This window comes from Populus trichocarpa, chromosome 17 (assembly GCF_000002775.5).
Source record: "Populus trichocarpa isolate Nisqually-1 chromosome 17, P.trichocarpa_v4.1, whole genome shotgun sequence".
Taxonomy (NCBI): Eukaryota; Viridiplantae; Streptophyta; class Magnoliopsida; order Malpighiales; family Salicaceae; genus Populus; species Populus trichocarpa.
Window position 1 is genome coordinate 2510233 of NC_037301.2, and position 19978 is coordinate 2530210.

General features: G+C 32.8%; 2 protein-coding genes and 1 long non-coding RNA gene across 5 annotated transcripts; 2 read left to right on the forward strand and 1 right to left on the reverse strand.

The window, feature by feature from the left end:
* The first annotated feature begins 13 nt into the window (after nucleotides 1–13).
* Nucleotides 14–1873, forward strand: LOC112324734 (uncharacterized). The gene is made up of 2 exons (XR_002978744.2): nucleotides 14–1498; nucleotides 1681–1873. It is a non-coding gene; the product is annotated as an uncharacterized LOC112324734 (long non-coding RNA).
* On the reverse strand, nucleotides 1824–7046 carry LOC18106992 (histone-lysine N-methyltransferase ATXR2). 2 transcript variants are annotated; one of them, XM_006372904.3, is made up of 16 exons: nucleotides 6879–7046; nucleotides 6685–6760; nucleotides 6153–6238; nucleotides 5918–6035; nucleotides 5668–5827; nucleotides 5225–5337; nucleotides 5077–5108; nucleotides 4802–4917; nucleotides 4497–4584; nucleotides 3810–3858; nucleotides 3649–3703; nucleotides 3374–3443; nucleotides 3222–3291; nucleotides 2527–2603; nucleotides 2332–2388; nucleotides 1824–2233 (listed from the first exon to the last, which is right to left on the reverse strand). In XM_006372904.3, exons 1-16 carry the CDS (start codon nucleotides 6960–6962, stop codon nucleotides 2114–2116), a joined length of 1371 nt encoding a protein of 456 aa, XP_006372966.1. In that variant the 5' UTR covers nucleotides 6963–7046; the 3' UTR covers nucleotides 1824–2113. The 2 variants fall into 2 exon arrangements, with proteins under 2 accessions (XP_006372966.1, XP_024444731.1); XM_024588963.2 differs by having other exon boundaries at nucleotides 6153–6246; nucleotides 6879–6893.
* Nucleotides 7047–14850: 7804 nt separating this feature from the next.
* LOC18106993 (peroxisome biogenesis protein 22) lies at nucleotides 14851–18991 on the forward strand. Of its 2 annotated transcripts, none has more exons than XM_006372906.3 (8): nucleotides 14851–15221; nucleotides 15777–16016; nucleotides 16095–16142; nucleotides 16703–16759; nucleotides 16834–16941; nucleotides 17553–17618; nucleotides 18370–18471; nucleotides 18594–18991. In XM_006372906.3, the coding sequence occupies exons 1-8, from the start codon at nucleotides 15120–15122 to the stop codon at nucleotides 18696–18698; spliced, it is 828 nt and encodes a 275-aa protein (XP_006372968.1). In that variant the 5' UTR covers nucleotides 14851–15119; the 3' UTR covers nucleotides 18699–18991. The 2 variants fall into 2 exon arrangements, with proteins under 2 accessions (XP_006372968.1, XP_006372969.1); XM_006372907.3 differs by having other exon boundaries at nucleotides 16840–16941.
* The last annotated feature ends 987 nt before the right edge of the window (nucleotides 18992–19978 follow it).

Consider the following 19978-nt stretch of genomic DNA (forward strand, 5'->3'; position numbering starts at 1 on the left):
GATTTTCTTTTATAGGGACGCTGACGCGGTGGTTTGGATTGACGTGACGTGGTTGTTGCAATTTTTGCTAGGCTTTGGTGGGTCAGGTTTGTACGTGGCAGCATTTGATTGGATGGTGAAAAGGAGGGAAGTTTTAATTTCCTGCTTTACCTTTTTTAATTATTATTACTATACTAGTCCCCTTTCTCTGCGTTGAGAGGGAATAAGATTTTTTTTTCTTCACCAACTTAATATCGAGAAATTATATGATAATCAAGTTAAAAAAGGAAGGAAATTAAAAATAAAATTAAAAATTTATAAGTAGATAAAGTTATTTTTATAATTTTTGATGGGCTTGGACACAATTTTATTTCTTCTATTTTGTATCAAGAAAAGGGTTTTTTTTTTCTCATATCTTGGTTTTTTCCAACAAACAAACCCAATTGACAAATGTTGTGGATAATTTTCAGATGTTTTTCCTGTTGACCCAACTGTTGGGAGAATGGTGATCGGAAAAGCTCTTTGACATGGGAGGAAGAATTTACCACAGCATTAGTTGATACAAATGCGTAAGTGTTGGATTGAAGCATGAATCATTGTTCATGTGTTGATCTGTCAATCTACATGTGTTCAAGCGTTCCTTTTTTCGACTGCCGAAACCCTTTCTTCCCCTGATATTTGATGTTCTTGCCTTCTAGTTTCATGGAAAGTAAACGCGTTTTGACACTTGGTATATGTATTTTCTCAAGATCTTACTGGAAAAGAAAGCTGAAGAAGCAGACAGTCTTTCTTCTAGAATTCAGGAGCTTGAGGCTCATTTATCTGCAGTCTTTCTTCCTAGGTATGTGCTGACATCTTTCTGGAATTTTAGGCAATTTAACCAGTGGTGGACATCAGGAAGAGACTCCAAGAGCGAGTAAACTTTCACAATTTCATTAACACCCTTCTCAGCTGAATAGCAACAAGGAATTTGAGGTGGTGGGCAATAGGAATGGCAGTCACTGGCATGGCATGAGAGCATTTTCCAGTTAAAAACATGAGATTAGCATGCGAGTCGAAGATAGAAAAAGTGAGAAAAGTGAGAAAATGTTGCTGAGAGAATTAAAAGGTAAAGTAAAATGAAGCTGCGGCTTGTGGGTTGTATTTTCTGTACATTATAGACACATTGCATGGCAGTTTTCACGATGCACCAACATCAGCAGAGGTCAGGTCTTGACTGCTATGATGCTATCAACTAGCAAATTATCATCACTAAAGCTTTGTTCAAGGGATTGCGCCCCCCTTGCCTCCTCTTCCTCTCATGGATATTTATGTTATCTGGCTCAGTGCTTCATGTACCATCAGCTACCATGGCTGCTCTTGCTACTGATGAACTAGTTGAAATTGAAATGGAGGAGAATGTTCAAGTGGCTGAAAATATTTCTCCAGGAGTTCTTAAAGGGGGAGCTTCAACGAGGTCAGAAGCTTAACATTTCCACTTCCTGCAACTCCTCCAATCCCGCCAAATTCCTATTCAAAGGTTGGTTTGATGGTCTTGCTCTTGTGGTAGACGATAGGCACTTGGTGTCATTGGCACAACATATAACTAGAATACCCGGATAATGATTTATACTTTTTTCTTGTGAAAAAATACAATGTGTATATGATCAACTATGAATTATCCTTGGATTAACATTTATGTGATTTGCTCTGGACTTGCAGATGAGTATGTAGATGTTCGGGGCCTGGAGGAGGAGATTGTCTAATACCATAATGTTTGCTGTAAAGGGTTTTGTTTATCTGTTGGCATAACACCTCCTTACTATGGAGGATTGATGGGTGAGCAAGGAAACTTTTAGTATCGGTTTTGAAAATGATTTTCATGCGTATTATTAAACCCAGCTCACTCTACAAATCATTCCAATGTCTTGAAACCTTGCCCAAACCATGTCTTCTTTCAAGAAAAATTCTGAAAGTTAACCCGGTCAAACATGACCTGGTTGTTCAATCCACATTCTTGGGGATGCACCGTCACCACAAATTTTGTAAGAGAAGAAAACAATAAGAATTTGCCGAGGGAATTTTTTTTTTTTTTTTTTGCAGAATAATTTCCTGCCCAGCTGACTATAAAGCATTCTTAATTTTGTTGTGTCTTCTACTTTTTGTTGGGGTCTTGCTCTAAGCAAGCGTTGCACCTGCATTTGAATCCATAATCTGCTAGCAATGCCTGTCTGTCTTCAAATGGAAGGTCCTCGTCTATGTATGAAACGGTAACCTGAAAATAACAGTCACAACATTTTCTGCTCAACATCCATAAGTAAAAGCGCGTTTTCTTTTGATGGCAAACTGAATGTAATGAATAAAATGAATCACCTCTTCTCCCTTTCGAATTGGTTTCAGGGTGATGATTGCTGCCTGGCCATCTCTGTCCTGCAATCACAGAAAAATGAAAACAGATACACTCGTATTTGTGGAAAAGCAAACACAACCACTTGCATAAAGAGTGATGCACATGGTCGGGGTAGATGAAGTGTGGCTTTGAGAGCCAAACTTCGATCTTAAACACACCTCATCTCTTTTGAAGGCGTGTGCATTTGGGCAGCAGGAGTGATTCATGCAGCTCTGTAAAGGATAGAACGCAGTACCTAGAGCAAATTTGAAACAATTAGCAAATAAATCATACTCATTTTGAGAGGATTTTGCAAGCAGTAGATGTAATACAGAAATTTCCACAAAAACGCTTGCCAAAAGAATTGATTGCAAAGGGAAAAATATGCATGCTTTTATATAATACACAAGACCATAGATGCTGTAAATATCACATGAAGTCCTATGCTTTCTGTAAATATAAAAGCTGGAATATTAATTACACCACTTGGGAGTTAAATCTGCAGATTATTGATCCTGAATTTCTGTGGTCTTCTTACTCACATATAGAGGCTGCCAGCGGTTTCCTTGCTTTGGACCACAAAGCAAAGCTCCTACTGGCAGTCACTTGTGTATCTTAGCAAGCCAGACCCCAGTTTTTTTCTCACTGATTGATATCTAATTTAAGGCAAATTTAACTACTAGTTACAGGCATTTAGCTAAATGACTTTCACAAGAGAAGAGAAAGAAACTTCGTAACAGTTCAAACCTATATAGCTAGATAACAACTCTCTTTAACACATAGGAGCTTGATATAGATAACCCCGCATTTAAATATAGATATTGTTAGTTTCTCACCATTTTCTGACAAAGCAGCTCATCAATTTAAATCATACCTTGGCAACAAATTGAATAGTCATCTCCAAGAGCATCTAGAAGTTGCCGTGCAATTTTTTCGGCCTTTTCCTGCCATACGCGATGTTAAGATGGTATTCATAATTTGTATTCTAAAGGAACTTCAGGAACTCAGAAGGAAACGTATTCTAACCTTTTCAGGATCTGGAAGATCATCAATGTACAGAAAATAATCCTCAACTGGAGATGCTACGACCAGATCACTGCCAGAAAATGGAACTTCAAATAACTATGCATGAGTTATCAAGCTAATCATGCATGCAAAGGGAACAAGCCACACAGTATCTTTCATATTTTGCTGTAATGATAAACCAAGCCATTGCAATTATCATTGCTTCCAAGATGCTAGCTTTACAATTTCAGACAAGTGGAATGTACTAATGTAGCCTTGATAAAGGTGATGCTTACAGATTATTCAGCTCAAACATGCCAATAATATTCCCATAGATTTCAAGGGAGAATACTTGGAAGTGTCAAGGACTTCCACTGTAAAAGGTAAGAATAAGAGTAGGGACTTTTCTTCAACACAAATTGAGTATAATGAACAAAAAAAATGGGAAAAAGGATACATGGCTCGCATTCCTCATCAAATATGGCAGCCTTGAGAAGCTGCAGTGACTGAAAAAATTAAAGCCAACCATTAGCACCAATTATCTAAAAGAGGCAGGAAAAATTATTAGGAAAATAAACTGTAGCTCATCAAAGTGATAGTTGCACTCATAATCAAATCAACAGCACAAGTAGGGTGAAGATCTTGTCATGGTGCACATGGAAATGCTCCAAAAGATGAATAATGATGATTGATAAAAATGCCTTTCTTGATTTGAAATATTACATGCTGTGTATACTTCGCTGAAGCTAAATACTTTCAAAATTTAGGGCATTGTTCAAATATTAGTGAAGCTAAATATCACATCGATTTGTTTCTCTTAAAGATTTAAAAGAAACTGTAACCAATATCACTTCTCTCTCTAACAAGAAAATTTTAACTAAAAAGGTGCATGCACGAGGAGCCCCTGGGTCGGAGAAAGACAGAACAGGATATTAAAGCTATTAAAATTACAAAAATTGCTGCAAACCTTGAAAAACGTTTTCTCGATTTCTGATTCAAGTTGTGGTGGTTGTTTAGAGAAACTTTCTAGTGACACCAATCGGTTGGGATATTAATTAAGAAATAGCCGTTGGGTTTATTGTTATCCCTTCCATGAACCCTTGAAATTTCCAGATAAAGTTACAATGCCGAGGTGAAATCTCACCTTGAATGCAAGCTGCTGTATTTGCATCCTAAATGCAGTGTCATCAGAACGATCAACATCATCTGGAAATGAAATGCACTCCCACCACCTGAAAGACAAATAAGAAAAAAATTTGAAAGCAGTTTGAGTTCCTGCATTTGCTTAAAGTTTCAAAAATGCCTCCGCATCTTCAATAGATATCACATAATGAAACACCAACCTACTCCTACCATTGGCACCATCTGTCTGTTATGGTTAATTAAATATTCATCCTCTGAAAACTAAAAGGACATGATATGGAAAGCAAGCATGAAAAAGATATCTACCTTCTCTTGTATCCCATTGATATTGGCTTCCATGCCTCCAAAAGTAAGGAAAGTTCAGAACGATCTGCATTAGCTGCTTTCAGCTTCCTATACCTTAAAATGGTGAAAGAAATTGTCTGCGAAAGAGATGCTGGGTGATTTAGTTATCCATGAGAAGATTTATTTTGAGAGATATCATATACCAAGTACTTGCATGGAAAGATAGAAACATGTAGCTTATTTCAGAACAAGAACACAAAGAACTTGAAATATTCCAACAGTGTTCATAAACATACCTTGGCTGCTAGGAGGAAAATATCATTTGTTTCTGAGAAAATCAAAGAATGTAATGGAGACATGTAAACAATGAGAAGATAGAAATAACAAAATAAATGTACTTGGGCAAATTAATTGAACGCAATGGCCTTAAACTTCAAAGCTTACCAGTAGCATGCTGTATAAATTTTGAAAGTGCCTCTATAGATAATGATTCTGACCTCTCCCCGGTGCAAAGTAAAGAATGTGAAGATTCCCAATCAGTCTGCGCACAAGATTTGCTACAACCATGTTGACAGCATAGTTAAAAATTATAGAGGATTAGTTCATGCTAGATGCTTATACAGAAAAGTGGAGGTGACAATTCTCTACCAGCTATAACTATCTACTGCCAAAATTTTGGTGTAATAAAGGCGAAATTTGTAGCAGCAATGGCTAACTTTCTGATCAAATGACTATTGCCAAATTACATAGAATAACCTTTTTGAGGCCCATCAAAAATTCACTTGGTGCTTTTACTGCTAAAGTTCTACCATGCTCCAAAGCATAAAGTGAGAAATGGATGTCAAATGGAAGGCCAGATCCACAAGAAATTGTAAATTTGCCTTTACCTGCAATAATAAGCTTCTTGACACCCCCCAGGACAAGGAACAGTTGAAGGCAAGGGAAATTTGTCAGAGTAAGGCAATACCAATTCACCATTCATTAATGCTTCTATAACTCCTTCAGGCAAACAAGCTTTATTGTATGAGCTGCTGGAACTACATTCCCCTAGAATTTCATAAGCTTTTCTATGAGAATCATCTTTACATCCAATAAAACAACATAAAACCAATCTTCCAAAGTGTGAAAAATTCATACCCTCATCACATCCATTGCAGCTGGGCACGCCTAGACTTTGCAAATAAAGTTTCCTCCCAATCTGATATTCAACTGACTCAATAAATTGGAAACAATAGCCACACACCAGACAGTCAAGCTGTAACCAGAAACAAAAAAAGAAAAATGTAAATTTGCAATCTTTGAATGAAAAAGAAAAAAAAAATCAAAGGGTGTCACAAAAAAAAAAAAGAGTAATCTTCAAATCATGCAGTACCTTATTTGGAACATGCTGTAAACCCACAAGTATCTTGTCCTTCAGTATAAGTTCTCCTTCTTTAAGTTCCATAGTTGCATAAACCCCTAAAAAGCTTCAACATATGCAGTTAAACATCACAAAACACATAATTTTTTAAAACAAATCCATACTAAGTGATTTAAGAAAACCAAGATCAAAATTTTGGAAGCTGTCATCACTATCAAATAGTAGCAACATATTAACAAAACAAAAATTAAATAAACAGAACCTTTAATCACACCAGACCATCTCCATATTTCACAACTAGATTTTCTAGCCAACATTGTAGTTGTTATTACAAAACCACAAGCATTTCCTCTCTCGCATTCACGTGGGGTCCATTGTTCGCGACAAGGGGTCCTACTTGGTACTCTAAGGTGGGGCTGAATGCATAGTTTCTGCTAAACTACATTAATTAACACTCATCAACATAATCAAACCTAAATCTCAATCCCAAAACTACTTCTCTAATCACTCCAATACTTGATCAAGCAGAAGGAACCATACATACCTTTGCTCAAGTTTCCATCTTGTTTGACTTCAATGCCATGGCATTTCCTTTCAGATATAATCTCCTCGAAATACTCCTAATCAACATTAACACAGCAATTAAGTACACAAAATCAGCTGGGGAAAATCATATACAAAACCCAACCAAGAGGGGGGGGGAAGGGTTTCAAAGCTAAAGAGAAAGAGAGGCAGCACCTGGAGTTGAAGAGGAGAAGGAGGGGTGAGCATGGCAGATATTTCAGCTGCGCACTTTGCATCTACTGGACACTTTGTTTCCATTGTCACCGCACCCTCCTCCTCTCTCTGTGTGCCTGTCTTTCTTCTTTATATATGGCGTGTGACGGCGAGGTGGAGAAACAATGTTTTAAGGCAAATTATATTTATTTTGATCCTTGTATATTAACGCCTATTTCAATGTGATTATATTAATTTTATAATTTCGAAACAATTCCAATGTAATCCCTAATCATTAAATAGGTTCCAAAAGTCCTCCTTATTTTTAATTTTTCAGATTTTTTCCCAATTGTTTTGCTCCCAAAATCTTAGAGATAGAATACAATCTTAATGGACGACCTGTAGTCTAATTGGTGGAGGAATTAGGTTGAAGACTTTTGAGTGTGTTTATAGCCTGTTTGTTTTTACGTTTTAAAAATATTTTTAAAAATTTTTATTTTTTTTATTTTAAATTATTTTTTTATATTTTTAGATTATTTTGATGTACTGGTATCAAAAATAATTTAGATGCATTTCTGAGTGAAAAACATACTCCTAGACATCTTAGTATTGTGGTAGCTTTTTTTGTTGTGGTATGAAAAAAATAAAATTTAAAAAATCATTTTTAATTGTTGTTGATTTTATTAAAATATATATTTAGTTAAAACTGTGATCGAAGTTGTTATTTAGTAAAAATATATTTAAAGTATTTGATTAAAATTGTGATTGAAATCGATGATATGTCAAAAGCATTTGGTAATAAAATGAGGTAAAAAGATATGGGTTAATTTCTTATTTTTGTATAGAATAAAATATTAATTTAAAATAAAAAAAATTAATTATTTTTAAAAACATGTTAATTTAAAAAGTGAAAACAACACAAAAACAAACCAACTCGAATCGTTTGACCTTGTGGCATGTGAAGAAACCATTACTAGGTTACCTAGCTCAGCTTGGTAGGTCAAACTGATATCTACTGATTTAGGCCTTGGAATGGGTTGGTTATTTCCGACTAGTCATGTAGTTGACTTGTGAAAACTGCTCGAAAAGACTAATATCTCGGGAACTGGTCAAAACCATTTTTTAGATCTTGTTTGGGAACGCGGCTGTGGCTGCGTTTCCAAAAAATTTAATTTTTTTTTGTTAAAATTTAATATGATTTGTATGTTTTGGATCGTTTTGATGTGCTGATGTCAAAAATAATTTTTAAAAAATGAAAAAACATCATTGGCATGTATTTTGGCACGAAAAGTTATTTGAAAAGCATCCGCAACCACACTGCCAAACACGCTCTAAACCTGGCTGTGTGGCCGCCCTCATCTAAGATCCGGGTTTTAAATTTTGATTGAATCGGATCACTCGAATTAATTTCTATTTTTTAAAAATCAAAACAATATCGTGTTAATAAAAAAAATATAAAAGTCAACGAGTTGCAACCAGGTTTTTGACAGGATTTTATCGGGTCAACGGATCAACCCGCCAAATCATACCGGATCATGACTTTTTCTATTTTTTCTTCAACTCGGTCCGGTTCCAGCCCCGGGTTGGCTGGGTCGACCCACCAAGCCGGACCGAGTTTCAAAACTATGGCCAAAACACAAGTGACACCTAGTCAGTTTTTTCAAAATAGAGTTGTTTCAGTTTTTTAATTGTCCAAAACAACACCTTTTAAAAATAAAATAAAATAAAAACTGTTAGGGTTTCAGAATATTGCTTCATAAATTTATTTCCCAAAATAATATATATATATATATATATATATAAGAAAAAATTCTTAATTTGATTCTGAAAAATACATAACGATATGTTAAAAAAAAAACTATATTATAGTCAGTGACATGAAAAATATGTATGATTTTGTGCTGATTTAGCCTGGCATTGATAGCTAATTGCAGTGCCTTTTTATCTTAATTTTGTGCTGATTTTCTTCTGGTTGCTCCTAATCTTCTTCTTGATGGTCTGCCCTTCTCTCTGTAATATATATATATATATATGTATATATATATATATATATATAATCATCTTCTAATATCCACTTTAAATGCCAGCTTGAATACAGAGAAAGCCTTTAATGCACGAAAGTTGATCAAATGATGCCCTAGCTAATAAAGCTACTGCATTTAGGCACCGTGATATTGCCACCAAATTAGGGCAAGCTATTAGGTTTTCCATGATCCATATGAATATCGAGGTAAACAGCAAGAAGAAAGAAAAATTGGAAAAAAGAATTATTTATATAAATAATAAAATCCTTTTTATCCTAATCTCTCAGAAATAATAACATCTTTTTTTTTATCCAAATATCACAGAAATAATAGTTTACAAGCATGCACTGCATGTAGAATAAAAAAACATTGATTGTAATAAAAAAATATTTAAATTTTAGAAAACTATTTGGTATTGTTATTAAACTTAACTTAGCGGCTCAATCTTAAAACCTCACCATCTAACTCATTACCTAGCCCGGGTTTAAGTTTAAACCATGTGGAAGTTGGCTCGGATTAAAAAAAAAAGAGCTTGATCGTGTGGGCCTACCCTGGCAGACCCACGCATGGGCCCTGGTTAAATGGGTAAGGCTGACTGGCCTGACTTCTTAAGCTCAATAATGTCTGATCTTTTTTTTCCCTAATTTTTTTATGTTTTAAAAAAAAACTTAATTATATTTACATTAATACCCCTTTTATCTTTTATTTTGTTTAGAAGACCTCTTTTAAATAATATTGATTTTTTGGTTATGCATTTAATTTTCGAAGAGGTTTTTATAATTCATCTATGGTTTTGTTTTTATCTTTTGTATAGAATAAAAAGGTTTTTGAAAATAAAAAATATTTATTTTTAGATTATATTTTTAACATGTGTAGTCTTACATGTTATTCTTTTTTATTATTATTTTATTCAATCAATTTAATATTCTATTTTTCGAGATTAAATATCTTGATTTACATCTATTTTTTGATTTTTTAAGTTGTGCTTTTAGATATTATTAATGATTATTTATTTATTTATTAGCGCATATAATTTTTAATTTATTTAATTATATATATGTGTAAACTTTTTGATTTGTTATATTTTTTGAACTATAAAAATACATTGAAAAAACCTACATATATATTTTTTTATAAAAATAAAAATATTTAACTCACCATGAATCACGGATTGCGTAACTAGTTGATTTACTAGAGTGTGTGATTTTTATTTATCATGTAGGAAGTCTTCATAATTTTTCCATGTAATTCAATGTGACAGTTTGATCGCTAATTCTCTTGTCATGACAGAATTACGTGTTGCTGGTAAGTTTTATCAATAATAGAAAGGGCTTCCGGCAGGGCGGAGCAAGAAAAAAAAATTCAAAAGAGTTAAATTAAAAAAATTATTTTTAAAAAATTAAAATTTTAGTTATTTTATAAAAAGAAAGGGCCGGGAAAAATTTCCTTACAGGGCCGGAGTCTCCACCCAGCCCCCCTGCCTCCGTCACTAGCTCCCGGTAGTTCTTTTTTATACCAAATTTATTTGAAGTTATTAAACCCGACTCGACTCGTAATATTGCCATAAATTACAGCAGATTAGCTCGAACCAATTTAGAAAGATGTTTGAGTTTCGTGTGATAATTCTGATCAAGTTTACAGCAGAGAGACTTGTATATTTTTCATGGTGTGTTCATCCATTTGAGGGTGTCTGGGTCAGTTTATGTGTACCTCGACTAATCTCACAACACAACAAAATTCAACAATATTTATCAAACGTGAATTTTTGGTGTCTCATGGCCAGTTAACCTCCAATGAATCCCCAACGAAAAACACAAATTTTGTAATTTTTTTAATTAACGTGGGTGTCTGGGTCAGCTTGCGTGTACCTCGACTAATTTCACGGGCCCTGAAGTTAACGACCATATAAACCTCTAGTGACCCTGAAGTTTGTGAGACTCGAACCAATATTTTTATTAAAATATTAGATTATTAGATTATTGAATCAATTTATAGATTATTGGATCAATTCTAAGCAATTATTTTTATTAAAATGATATTGTTTTTCTTAAAAAAAATTCTTGGAGTTGATCTAACTGGGGTTTGGACCGAATTTGGTTAGGTCAACTAAATCACTAAGAACTTGGCTAGATTAATCAGGTTTCACCGGGTTAACGTTTTTTTCTATTCAATTTGAAACTCAATCCAAATCAGACTTTAGAGCTGGGTTTAACAACTATTATATATCATTTTCCTATCTTTATTTTCATAAAGTCAAAAAATAAAAAATAAAATAGGCATCTTCATGGATAATATTGATTTCCTGTTCCTTGCTAAATACAGAAGCGAACAAGATTGAACCCGTGTTACGCCGCGAGCCTATTCAATTTTTTTAACATAAAAAAGGATGCTCAAGCGACAATTGTGTTTTTAAAGAAGTAAGAAAAACCTTATACTCAGGTTATTAACTTAACTGTATCAAAATACGATCAGTTAATTTAATAATCTGATTTAAACTGAAGGCGATGATAGACAACGAATCATAAAAAAACATATAGCAATAATTAACTAAAAAAATAACCCATCGATATTATATTTGTAAGGAGAGGAAGAAAAAAGATCGTTGGAAACCCATCGTCACTTCACCGTGAACATCTCTTACAATCAAAAGAGTTTGTTGAGACGGTTCAAATCTCACTATAAAAATATGCACGACGACATCGAAAGAAGTCACATGAGTCACTAGAACAACGCCCTAGGAAAGCAAACCGAACAAAACACAATGAAGTAAATATCCATCTAGCATCTATATTCAATCAATCAATTTCATTTAATTCGGAAATAAAGTTTATTTTGAACAAATAAATTTAACAAAGAACAACAAATAAAAAGACCTGAGATAAACCAATCAAATAAAAAAACAAAGGGCGTAGAAAGCAAATAAAAAGACCTGAGATAAACCAACCAAATAAAAAAACAAAGGGCGTAGAAAGCATATATATATATATATATAGACACACACACACACAAAACAAATCCCACTCTCCAATGGAAAAAATATCGAGAGCTAAAATTGAAAAAAATATTAGCTTAAGAGAATGATATAAAAAAAAAAAACAATGCAACCCCTGACAAACCTCTTTAAACTGAGTTAATTTCTCAAACTACAACTCGTGAAAATCAAAATATAGACTTAACTAAGAAGTTTAAATTCAAACCAACTCACTATTGGAATATGAAATTGAATAAAAAAAATATAAACCTGAAAAGTTTGGCAAAGAAAGAAAAACAACAATAAAAAAATGATGATAAAATCTGATGGAAAAAAATAACAATGGAGGGTGACATCACAAAAATATAAAAATTATCTCAAATGAAATAAATATAAATTAAAAGAATAGGGATCAAATCTAAAAATAAAAAATCAAATGAGAATGAAACTGAAACAAATTTTTATTTGCATAAATTATTGCAAATAAAACAAATATTAACAAAAAAAAATCAAGGATTAAATTGAAAATAAAGAGAAATTGAGGGTTTGATTTGGGAAATTCTAGAGTATGGCACAAAAATCAAGAGAGAGAGAGAAAAAAGGTTATTGGAGTCAAACTGAAGGTCTATTACATACACGTGCCACCATTACATGATAGAGATACCGAGATGAATATAAAGACATCAAAAAACGATGTTTTTGGTTACTGAAATCAGTTACATGTGCTGTTTAAAGATGATAGAGCAGATGTCGCGTGCCCAGCACGAGAGAGAGAGTATTTTTTTTTCAAATACTTTTAATTTATTAAAAAAAGAAACTATCCCTAACTTTATTCAATAACAACGAAAAAACCAAGAGGGAAATTATAAAAATTCCCCTAAGACCCATGGCATGGAAATTTGAACCTCAAGAAAGGATATTTTTACTGCTCAAATACAAAGGACACGACTAAAATGCCCCTCTAGTCAAAGTTTTTTTTTTTTTTAAGGGAAATATGTTATTTTATTGCGCATCTCTAATTAAAAATACAAATATATCCCTTAATGACATCCAATACGACTCTTAAGAATATTTATGATATTTTATAGTGCAATTTAAAAGAAAAATATCTGTCAATTTAAAAATGACAAAATACCTCAATTACAAATATAACCCTACCCTCAATTATTAGCCTGGTGCTTTTTTTAACCACAATTTTTATTTTTTTTATTTAATTTAATATAGCTTGTCATTGGATTGTTCATCTATTTCTTTTTCTTTTTCTTTTTTTCCTTTTCTTTTGTTTTGTTTTATGATCAGCACTCCTATTGTACCAAGTATCCACGAATAAAAAAAATTAAATTTAGCTAGAAAGATTCGAATTCATCTAGCAAGGAAAAATGTTTTCCTCGTTGATTCACGTGTTAATATATATATATTATCTTTATTTTATTCATTTACATTTCCATTATATATCTATAAAAATATATTTTTTATTTATCTCTTTGATAATGCTAATTTTATTTTATTTTAATGTGTTTTTGACAATGTTAATGTTATTTTTTTTGCAAAAATAGTTAAACTAACTAATAATATTATATTTTATATTTTATATATAATTGTTAGATTCAATGGAATTGGATTTAACTAGATTAATTGACGCATACAAAATTTGTTTGGGTTAATAGATTTTATCGGGTTAATATATTTTTAATTTATTTAAAAATCTAGCTTAGGTCATGCTTTGGGTTATAAACTTTCATAAATTATTATTATTATTAATTTTAAACATGAATTCATAGAAAAATTACCACCAATATATTTAATACTGCAATGTATAATATATTTTTTTTAAATTAATTGAAAATATATCAAATATATATTTATATTTATTTTTATTTTTAACATAAAGTATAAAAAAACTCTAAAAAATCATTAATTTAATATTTTATTTTAGCAAAAGGTGTTTTTTTTAAAAAGCTGTTTTAACTAAAAAAACAGACGACATATAACTATTCTCATCAGATCTATGCAGTTGTTTCAACACAGGCAATGAAATCTTGCCACGTAAGCATCCAGAAAAGGAACAATTAGATTTGGAACATCCAATAAAACCTCGTCTCTTACCTTACAAGCAGTAAAATCTAAGGAGGGCTAACTACAAATCAGTCCTCCAACTCCAGTGTTATGATTAAATCAATTCCAAAACTAGAAATTCTCCTAATTTCATCATACTTAAAATCTAAATGACGAATAGTTTTTTAGTTATACATTTATATTTTGAAAAGATTTTTTGGTTCATCTATAATTATTTTTTGCATAGATGAATTTTATTCTTGAAAATAAAAAAAATTATTTTCAGATAATATTTCTAATATGTGCAACATTGAATAATGTTTTTCCCCTTTTATTTTATTAAATCAATTTAATTTATTTTTATATTTTTATTATTGTTTAATTGAATAAAAATATTATTTTAATAAATAAATTTATCAAACACAACCAGAAAAATATCCCGTCTTACAAGATTAAATATCATGATCTACAACCGTCTCTTAATTTTTCCAGTTTTATTTTTATTTATCATTTATAATTTGTTTTCTATTTATTAACACACATAATTCTTGATTTATTTAATTACAAGTATGCATATTTTTTTTAAAATTTTCACTTAATTTGTTTTTACTACCAAAACATGTTGAAAAAACTTGTGTATATATTTTTTTTGTTAAAAAATATTAGCCCGCGGTGAAATACAACTAAAATATCTAGTATAATTATATACTGAATACTCAAAATTCGAATCATTTACATGATTACAAATGTAATTTAGTTTTATGTAATTGAAAATTCCTTTTTGATATATTGTCTACTAGAGTCAATTTTTATATATTGAGATTGGTTTTTTTTTTTCTAGTAGAACTCAATATAGCTAGGATGAATTTGTAAACATTTATAGTCTCAGGGGACTAATTTGTAGCTACCCCATGTAACAATGTCAGAAAAAAAACATAAAACAAAAGCAAAAACAAAAGGCATCGTCTCCCTGTGTCTCTCGTTGACGCAAAGCAGAAGCTTGAGCATAGGTCGGCAAAAGACAGCCAAGCCCGAGGGAGAACGAAGAATCTCAAAAATCGAATCCAAAATAAATCAAACCTCTTTCTGCTTTCTTTTTGTTTCCTCTGCTTTACCGAAATCACACGTCGTTGTTATTCCTCCCTCCATCCCTCTCGCTTTTCCGCACATATTGTTATTAGTAGATTTTGAGAGGTTGAATTTTGATTGGGTATGGCAACAGAGACATCTAAAGATGAATTATTGCAGCTAGTCAAGAGATTTAGTGCTTATTTGACCGTCAAGATGTCAAATCTCTTCTCCTTTAATACCCCGGTTAGTCTTTCAATTCCTTTATTTTTGGCCTCGATCTGATTCTGATTTTTTTAGATTATGTGATTAATCTATTTTTAGATTTTAGTGCATTTGTAATTGGAATTGTGGGGTGTGTTTTTCTTGTAGAAAAAATTAATGGCGTATGATTATAGGTTTATTTAATTAATTTATGGTTTAATTAGGGTAAAGATTGAAGCTTTTAGCTGTTGAAAGGAGTGCAATTTTGTTGGATTTTATTATTTTTTCTTGCTTTAAATTGGTTACTTTTCTTTTACTTCTTCAATGGTTTTAAATTAATTCATTGATATAATTTTTTATTTTTTTATTTTTTCTCTTGTTGGGAAATAATTTTTTGGTTCTTGTTTTTTTTTTTTCCTTTTGAATTTGAGACAACAATGAAGATTGATGATGTTATCGTGAAAAGACTTATTAAAAAAAAATAGCAAATGGGTGTGAATATAGTTTAATTGTTTCTTATATTGAGAAATTAGAAAATTTAAAGAATAGTTTGATTTATGGCATTGAAGTACTCTCACTGGTTAAATTTGGTATCAGGATTCACGATCAGTTGGGGCCGTTGCGGGGCTTGCTGTTGCCATAGTCTTTACATGGAGGTGGTTGAGGTCAAATAGTGGACCTCAAAGAAGGCAGCCGAAACGACAAGCTCCTACGACTAGTAGTTCTGTTGTGACTACTCAACCCAATGCAGTGTCGATACCTTCTGGGGGTGTTTGTTCATCTTCGGAGGATTTGAGAGTGCAGAATGTTGTTGATGAGTTCTTTCAAACAGTAAAAGTAAGAAAGCAATAGTTAAGTTGTATTTTTGTTTATTTAGACTTTTTTTGTTCTTATTAATGTTTTGTCTTTTTTCAGCCATCTTTGGGGCAAATAGTTAGGCAAAAATTGAGCGAAGGAAGAAAGGTAAATACTATCTTAGATGCACTAAGCATGATTTACCTATTTGCTTAAATTTGAGTTGATATTTCTTAGAAGTGGTGTCTGCAGTCTGTTCTCCCTTTGGTAGCTTTACTGTGGTTTCATTTCTCATTTAACATTTTTTGGGAATGTTTTATTTGTCCAATCTATGTGCAGTCTGTTTGTTTTGTGTTCAGTATCCTCTCATTTAGATTACGAGTGATTATTTAATTCATTCCTATATAAAAAGGTGCCTTTTAACAAAACATAAATTGTGAGTTTGGTTCCTTGCATCTATATGCCTTTTGCTTCAAGTTATCTTAGCACTTGTTATTTCTAATTTTCATGCTTCTTGAACTTTTTTGTTGCTACAAATGTCATGCATGTAAGTTTGTTTGAATGGCTTCTCCCAAGTATGTTCTAGTTTTCAATCATTTACTTCTAATATATATATATTACTTTTAGGATTATTCTAGTTGTAATGCAACAAGAAGACAGGCTGAGTTGTCCAATAAAGAAAGCCATTCCCCTTAAAGTTTCATGCTTTGATGACTTGTTTTGTGTAGGTCACATGTCGTTTGCTTGGCGTAATCCTTGAGGAAAGCAGTCCAGAGGAGCTTCAGGTAGTGAAATATTTTTCAAGTGAAATATGTGCTTGAAACTTTAATGTGCAAAAAATTAACTTGTTTCTTCTTAGGGGCAGAGTCAGGCAACTGTTAGGTCCTCTGTGCTAGAAGTGCTGTTAGAAATCACGAAATTTTGTGATGTTTATCTCATGGAAAGAGTTCTTGATGATGAGAGCGAAGTAAGTGCAAACTTCATGTAGAACAGTATTTTATCATCACTTCTCCTTTGTTGAAAAAATATCGTCATTTTTGTTCTGTGTTTTGAAATATGTGTGCTTCATGGTGCTACCAAGCAAGTTTTTATTTGCATTGTTCCATGTCCTTCTACACGTGATTCAAGCATTCACTTTGGATGGTTTTCAACTTTTATCTTTTTTTTATGGTCTATCATTAATCTATATTTAGATGCACACTGGCTCTATTGTCCTTGAGTTTAGTACTGTATATAATTTTAGATTTGGGAGAAAATATTTACAAAGACAATTTTATGGCACCTATTAATGATGTAGATGGCATCCAGAAATGTGATGCCTCAGTCACCTCTATGACTGTTAGTTGTACTTTAACCTGATTGAAGTTCCTGAATAATCATATGTTATTCTCAGTCTTTTTGATGTCGATGTTCAGTGATTGACAGTTTTGATGTGTTCTAAGATGGAGGATGTTTTCATGATTGTAGTTTATCAACCAAGTGTGGATTTCTATTAATGCTAATTTGCTTTTGCACTTGTCAGTTCTTTTGTAATAAATTGTTTCCCTCATGAATTGCTTCATGCACTATTTTCTGCAGCAAAAGGTTCTCGCAGCTTTGGAAAATGCAGGAGTTTTTACATCTGGTGGTTTGGTTAAAGACAAGGTAACAGGAAATGCTTTCAGAACACTATGGTTTCTATGGTAGCTAATAAGCAAATTTGTTACATATACAATACACTGTGAGTTTCTTTATACTGGCCATTACTTCATAAAATTTGATCCAGTATATATTAGATGTCAGCTTCTTCACATTTCTTTGTAAGTTGAACTTTAAAGTGATATTTTGTAGCATAATTGTGATGCATGATTATGTGAGGTTCCAAGAATCCTACTGAACTTTTCATGCAGGGAAGAGGTTGAATTCCATGAAATTATACAGTTTTGACTCAATATATTCTTGATACATTTTGAAGACATGATGTCATTAATTCCCCAATATTACATAAGAAAGAGTGGCTAATAAGCTTAATAGTATGGCAAATACTTCTTCTATATCCATAACATTATGTACTCACCAGTATTTGACACATGGCATTAAGAGGCTGAATGTGCTCAACCAAGCAACAAGGATGGTTGTTTGTGGTATAAAAATATTAGCTGAATTGGCCATTTCTGGAAGATATTCATTTGTCTATTTGTTTAATGATATAATCTGCACACTTGGGACACCTTTGGTACGCTGTAATCAAAATCATAACAGAGTGTATGATTTAAAAGTTATTTCTCCACTTATGTGTTTGAAATATAAGATCTGACTATTCTGCGGAGTTTTAATATTTACCGCCTGATGTTTTTTTGTCTTTTAACTTGGCATTTGCTTTGTTTGTCTTAATCTCTGTAAAATGCATCTGCAGGTTCTCTTTTGTAGCACAGAAACTGGACGGTCATCTTTTGTACGACAACTAGAACCAGATTGGCATATTGACACTAATCCTGAAGTCATTTTTCAGTTAGCTGTACGCTTCCTTCACGTGCCACTTATTGTATTTTGTCATTCCACGATCTTTATGATTCTTAGATCAGAATGTCATCTCTTTGTAATACTTATCTTCTGAGTTTCACTTTTCTTTTGTGGCAGAGATTTATCAAATATCAGCTTCAAATTTCTCCTATTAGACCTGAACGGACCGCTGCAAATGTGCTCAGTTCTCCATCCTTGGAACAGTTCTTCGGATCAACCTGATGCATCAACCCATAAAATGTGAAAATAGAATTTAGGAGTTAAAATAGCTTGTTCTTTTTGTTCCAACTGATCACAGCTTCACATTTACGGGCAACTTCCACTAGTTGCTGGTCTTCTGATGAAGGGTTGTTGTGCCATGTAATCCTCCACTATCTCAAGCTCAAAGCTATGTTTGTTTGAAAATTTGTACATTAGGGCGGTCAGATTTGAATTTGCCGCAACTGGATATTTGACATGATGGCTATCGATGTCAATAATTTATCAGTTAAAAGATATTCAATCATTTGCAATAATTTTGGTGTTCACTTGTGATTCTCCTGCCTTATCAGCCTTTGTTCTACAGTGAGATCAACAAACATAACCAATCTTTTTCGTAATGTAACACCTCCACTTGAGAGGTATGCATCAAAGAAAATTACATGTTGCTGGAACAGTTTTGTTTATATGTTCTGTGCCCCTTTTTATGAATCATTCTTATTTCCAGGAGTATTTCTGCCAAATTGGCTTCGTGACCTCTGAGTATTATTGCCCTTGTCACCTCAAGAAAACACTTTATATTTTATGTTCCAGGTGAGGTGAACATCCGCTGGGATTCGGAGAGCTTCCTGACCAGCAAGCTAGGCAAATGGAAAGAATTCTCCAGCTGTTGCAAATTCCCTTGACTGACTTCCCTCCAATTATTAGGCTTTTGCATTTGTACGGTGGAATATTTGACAATTGCAGCTCTGAAAATCGTAAAGGCAATTTGCCCTTGAATTATTCCATTCTTTTCCCACTTTTAGCTCTTGGTTATGCCATGTAAAGCAAAATCTGAACAATCGAGAGGTGGAAGAAAGATCAAGCAAAGAATCCTTGGCACCTTTTTGGAACGTGAAGCAAAAAGAGAAAATTTGGAATCGGAAAAAATAATAAAAGAGAATAGTTGGCATAGAAAAAAGAAAAAGAAAGGGGAAAAAAATAAAAGAGAAAACTTGGAATAGAAAAACTAGTACCCACCAATATAAATAGGCTACTCCATCAACCAAAAAGGGTGGGAGAGAGTAGAGGAGGAGGCACGTGAAAAATACAGAAGAAAAGAAAAGAAAAGAAAAGAAAGCTCTCACATGAAAACCCTAAAAACTGCAGTTCTCCCTCCTCCACCAAAGCAAACACACGTCTGACCACCAACATCATCCCTTTCTTCTCTTTTCATCGCCACTTGCATCGCCCAGATCTGACCTTTGACAAGCTGCCATGCGCGCGAGTATGGTTCCGGTTGTTTAGTATACTCTCAGGTTATA

Coding starts and splice junctions, on each gene's coding strand:
- LOC18106992 (XM_006372904.3), bottom strand. CDS start 6,962: ATGGAAACAAAGTGTCCAGTAGATGCAAAGTGCGCAGCTGAAATATCT. Junction 5,109..5,224: donor ATTTATACAGCATGCTACTG/GTAAGCTTTGAA, acceptor TGATTTTCTCAG/AAACAAATGATATTTTCCTC. Junction 4,585..4,801: donor TCAATGGGATACAAGAGAAG/GTAGATATCTTT, acceptor TTTGTCTTTCAG/GTGGTGGGAGTGCATTTCAT.
- LOC18106993 (XM_006372906.3), top strand. CDS start 15,120: ATGGCAACAGAGACATCTAAAGATGAATTATTGCAGCTAGTCAAGAGA. Junction 16,017..16,094: donor AGTTCTTTCAAACAGTAAAA/GTAAGAAAGCAA, acceptor GTCTTTTTTCAG/CCATCTTTGGGGCAAATAGT. Junction 16,760..16,833: donor GCAGTCCAGAGGAGCTTCAG/GTAGTGAAATAT, acceptor GTTTCTTCTTAG/GGGCAGAGTCAGGCAACTGT.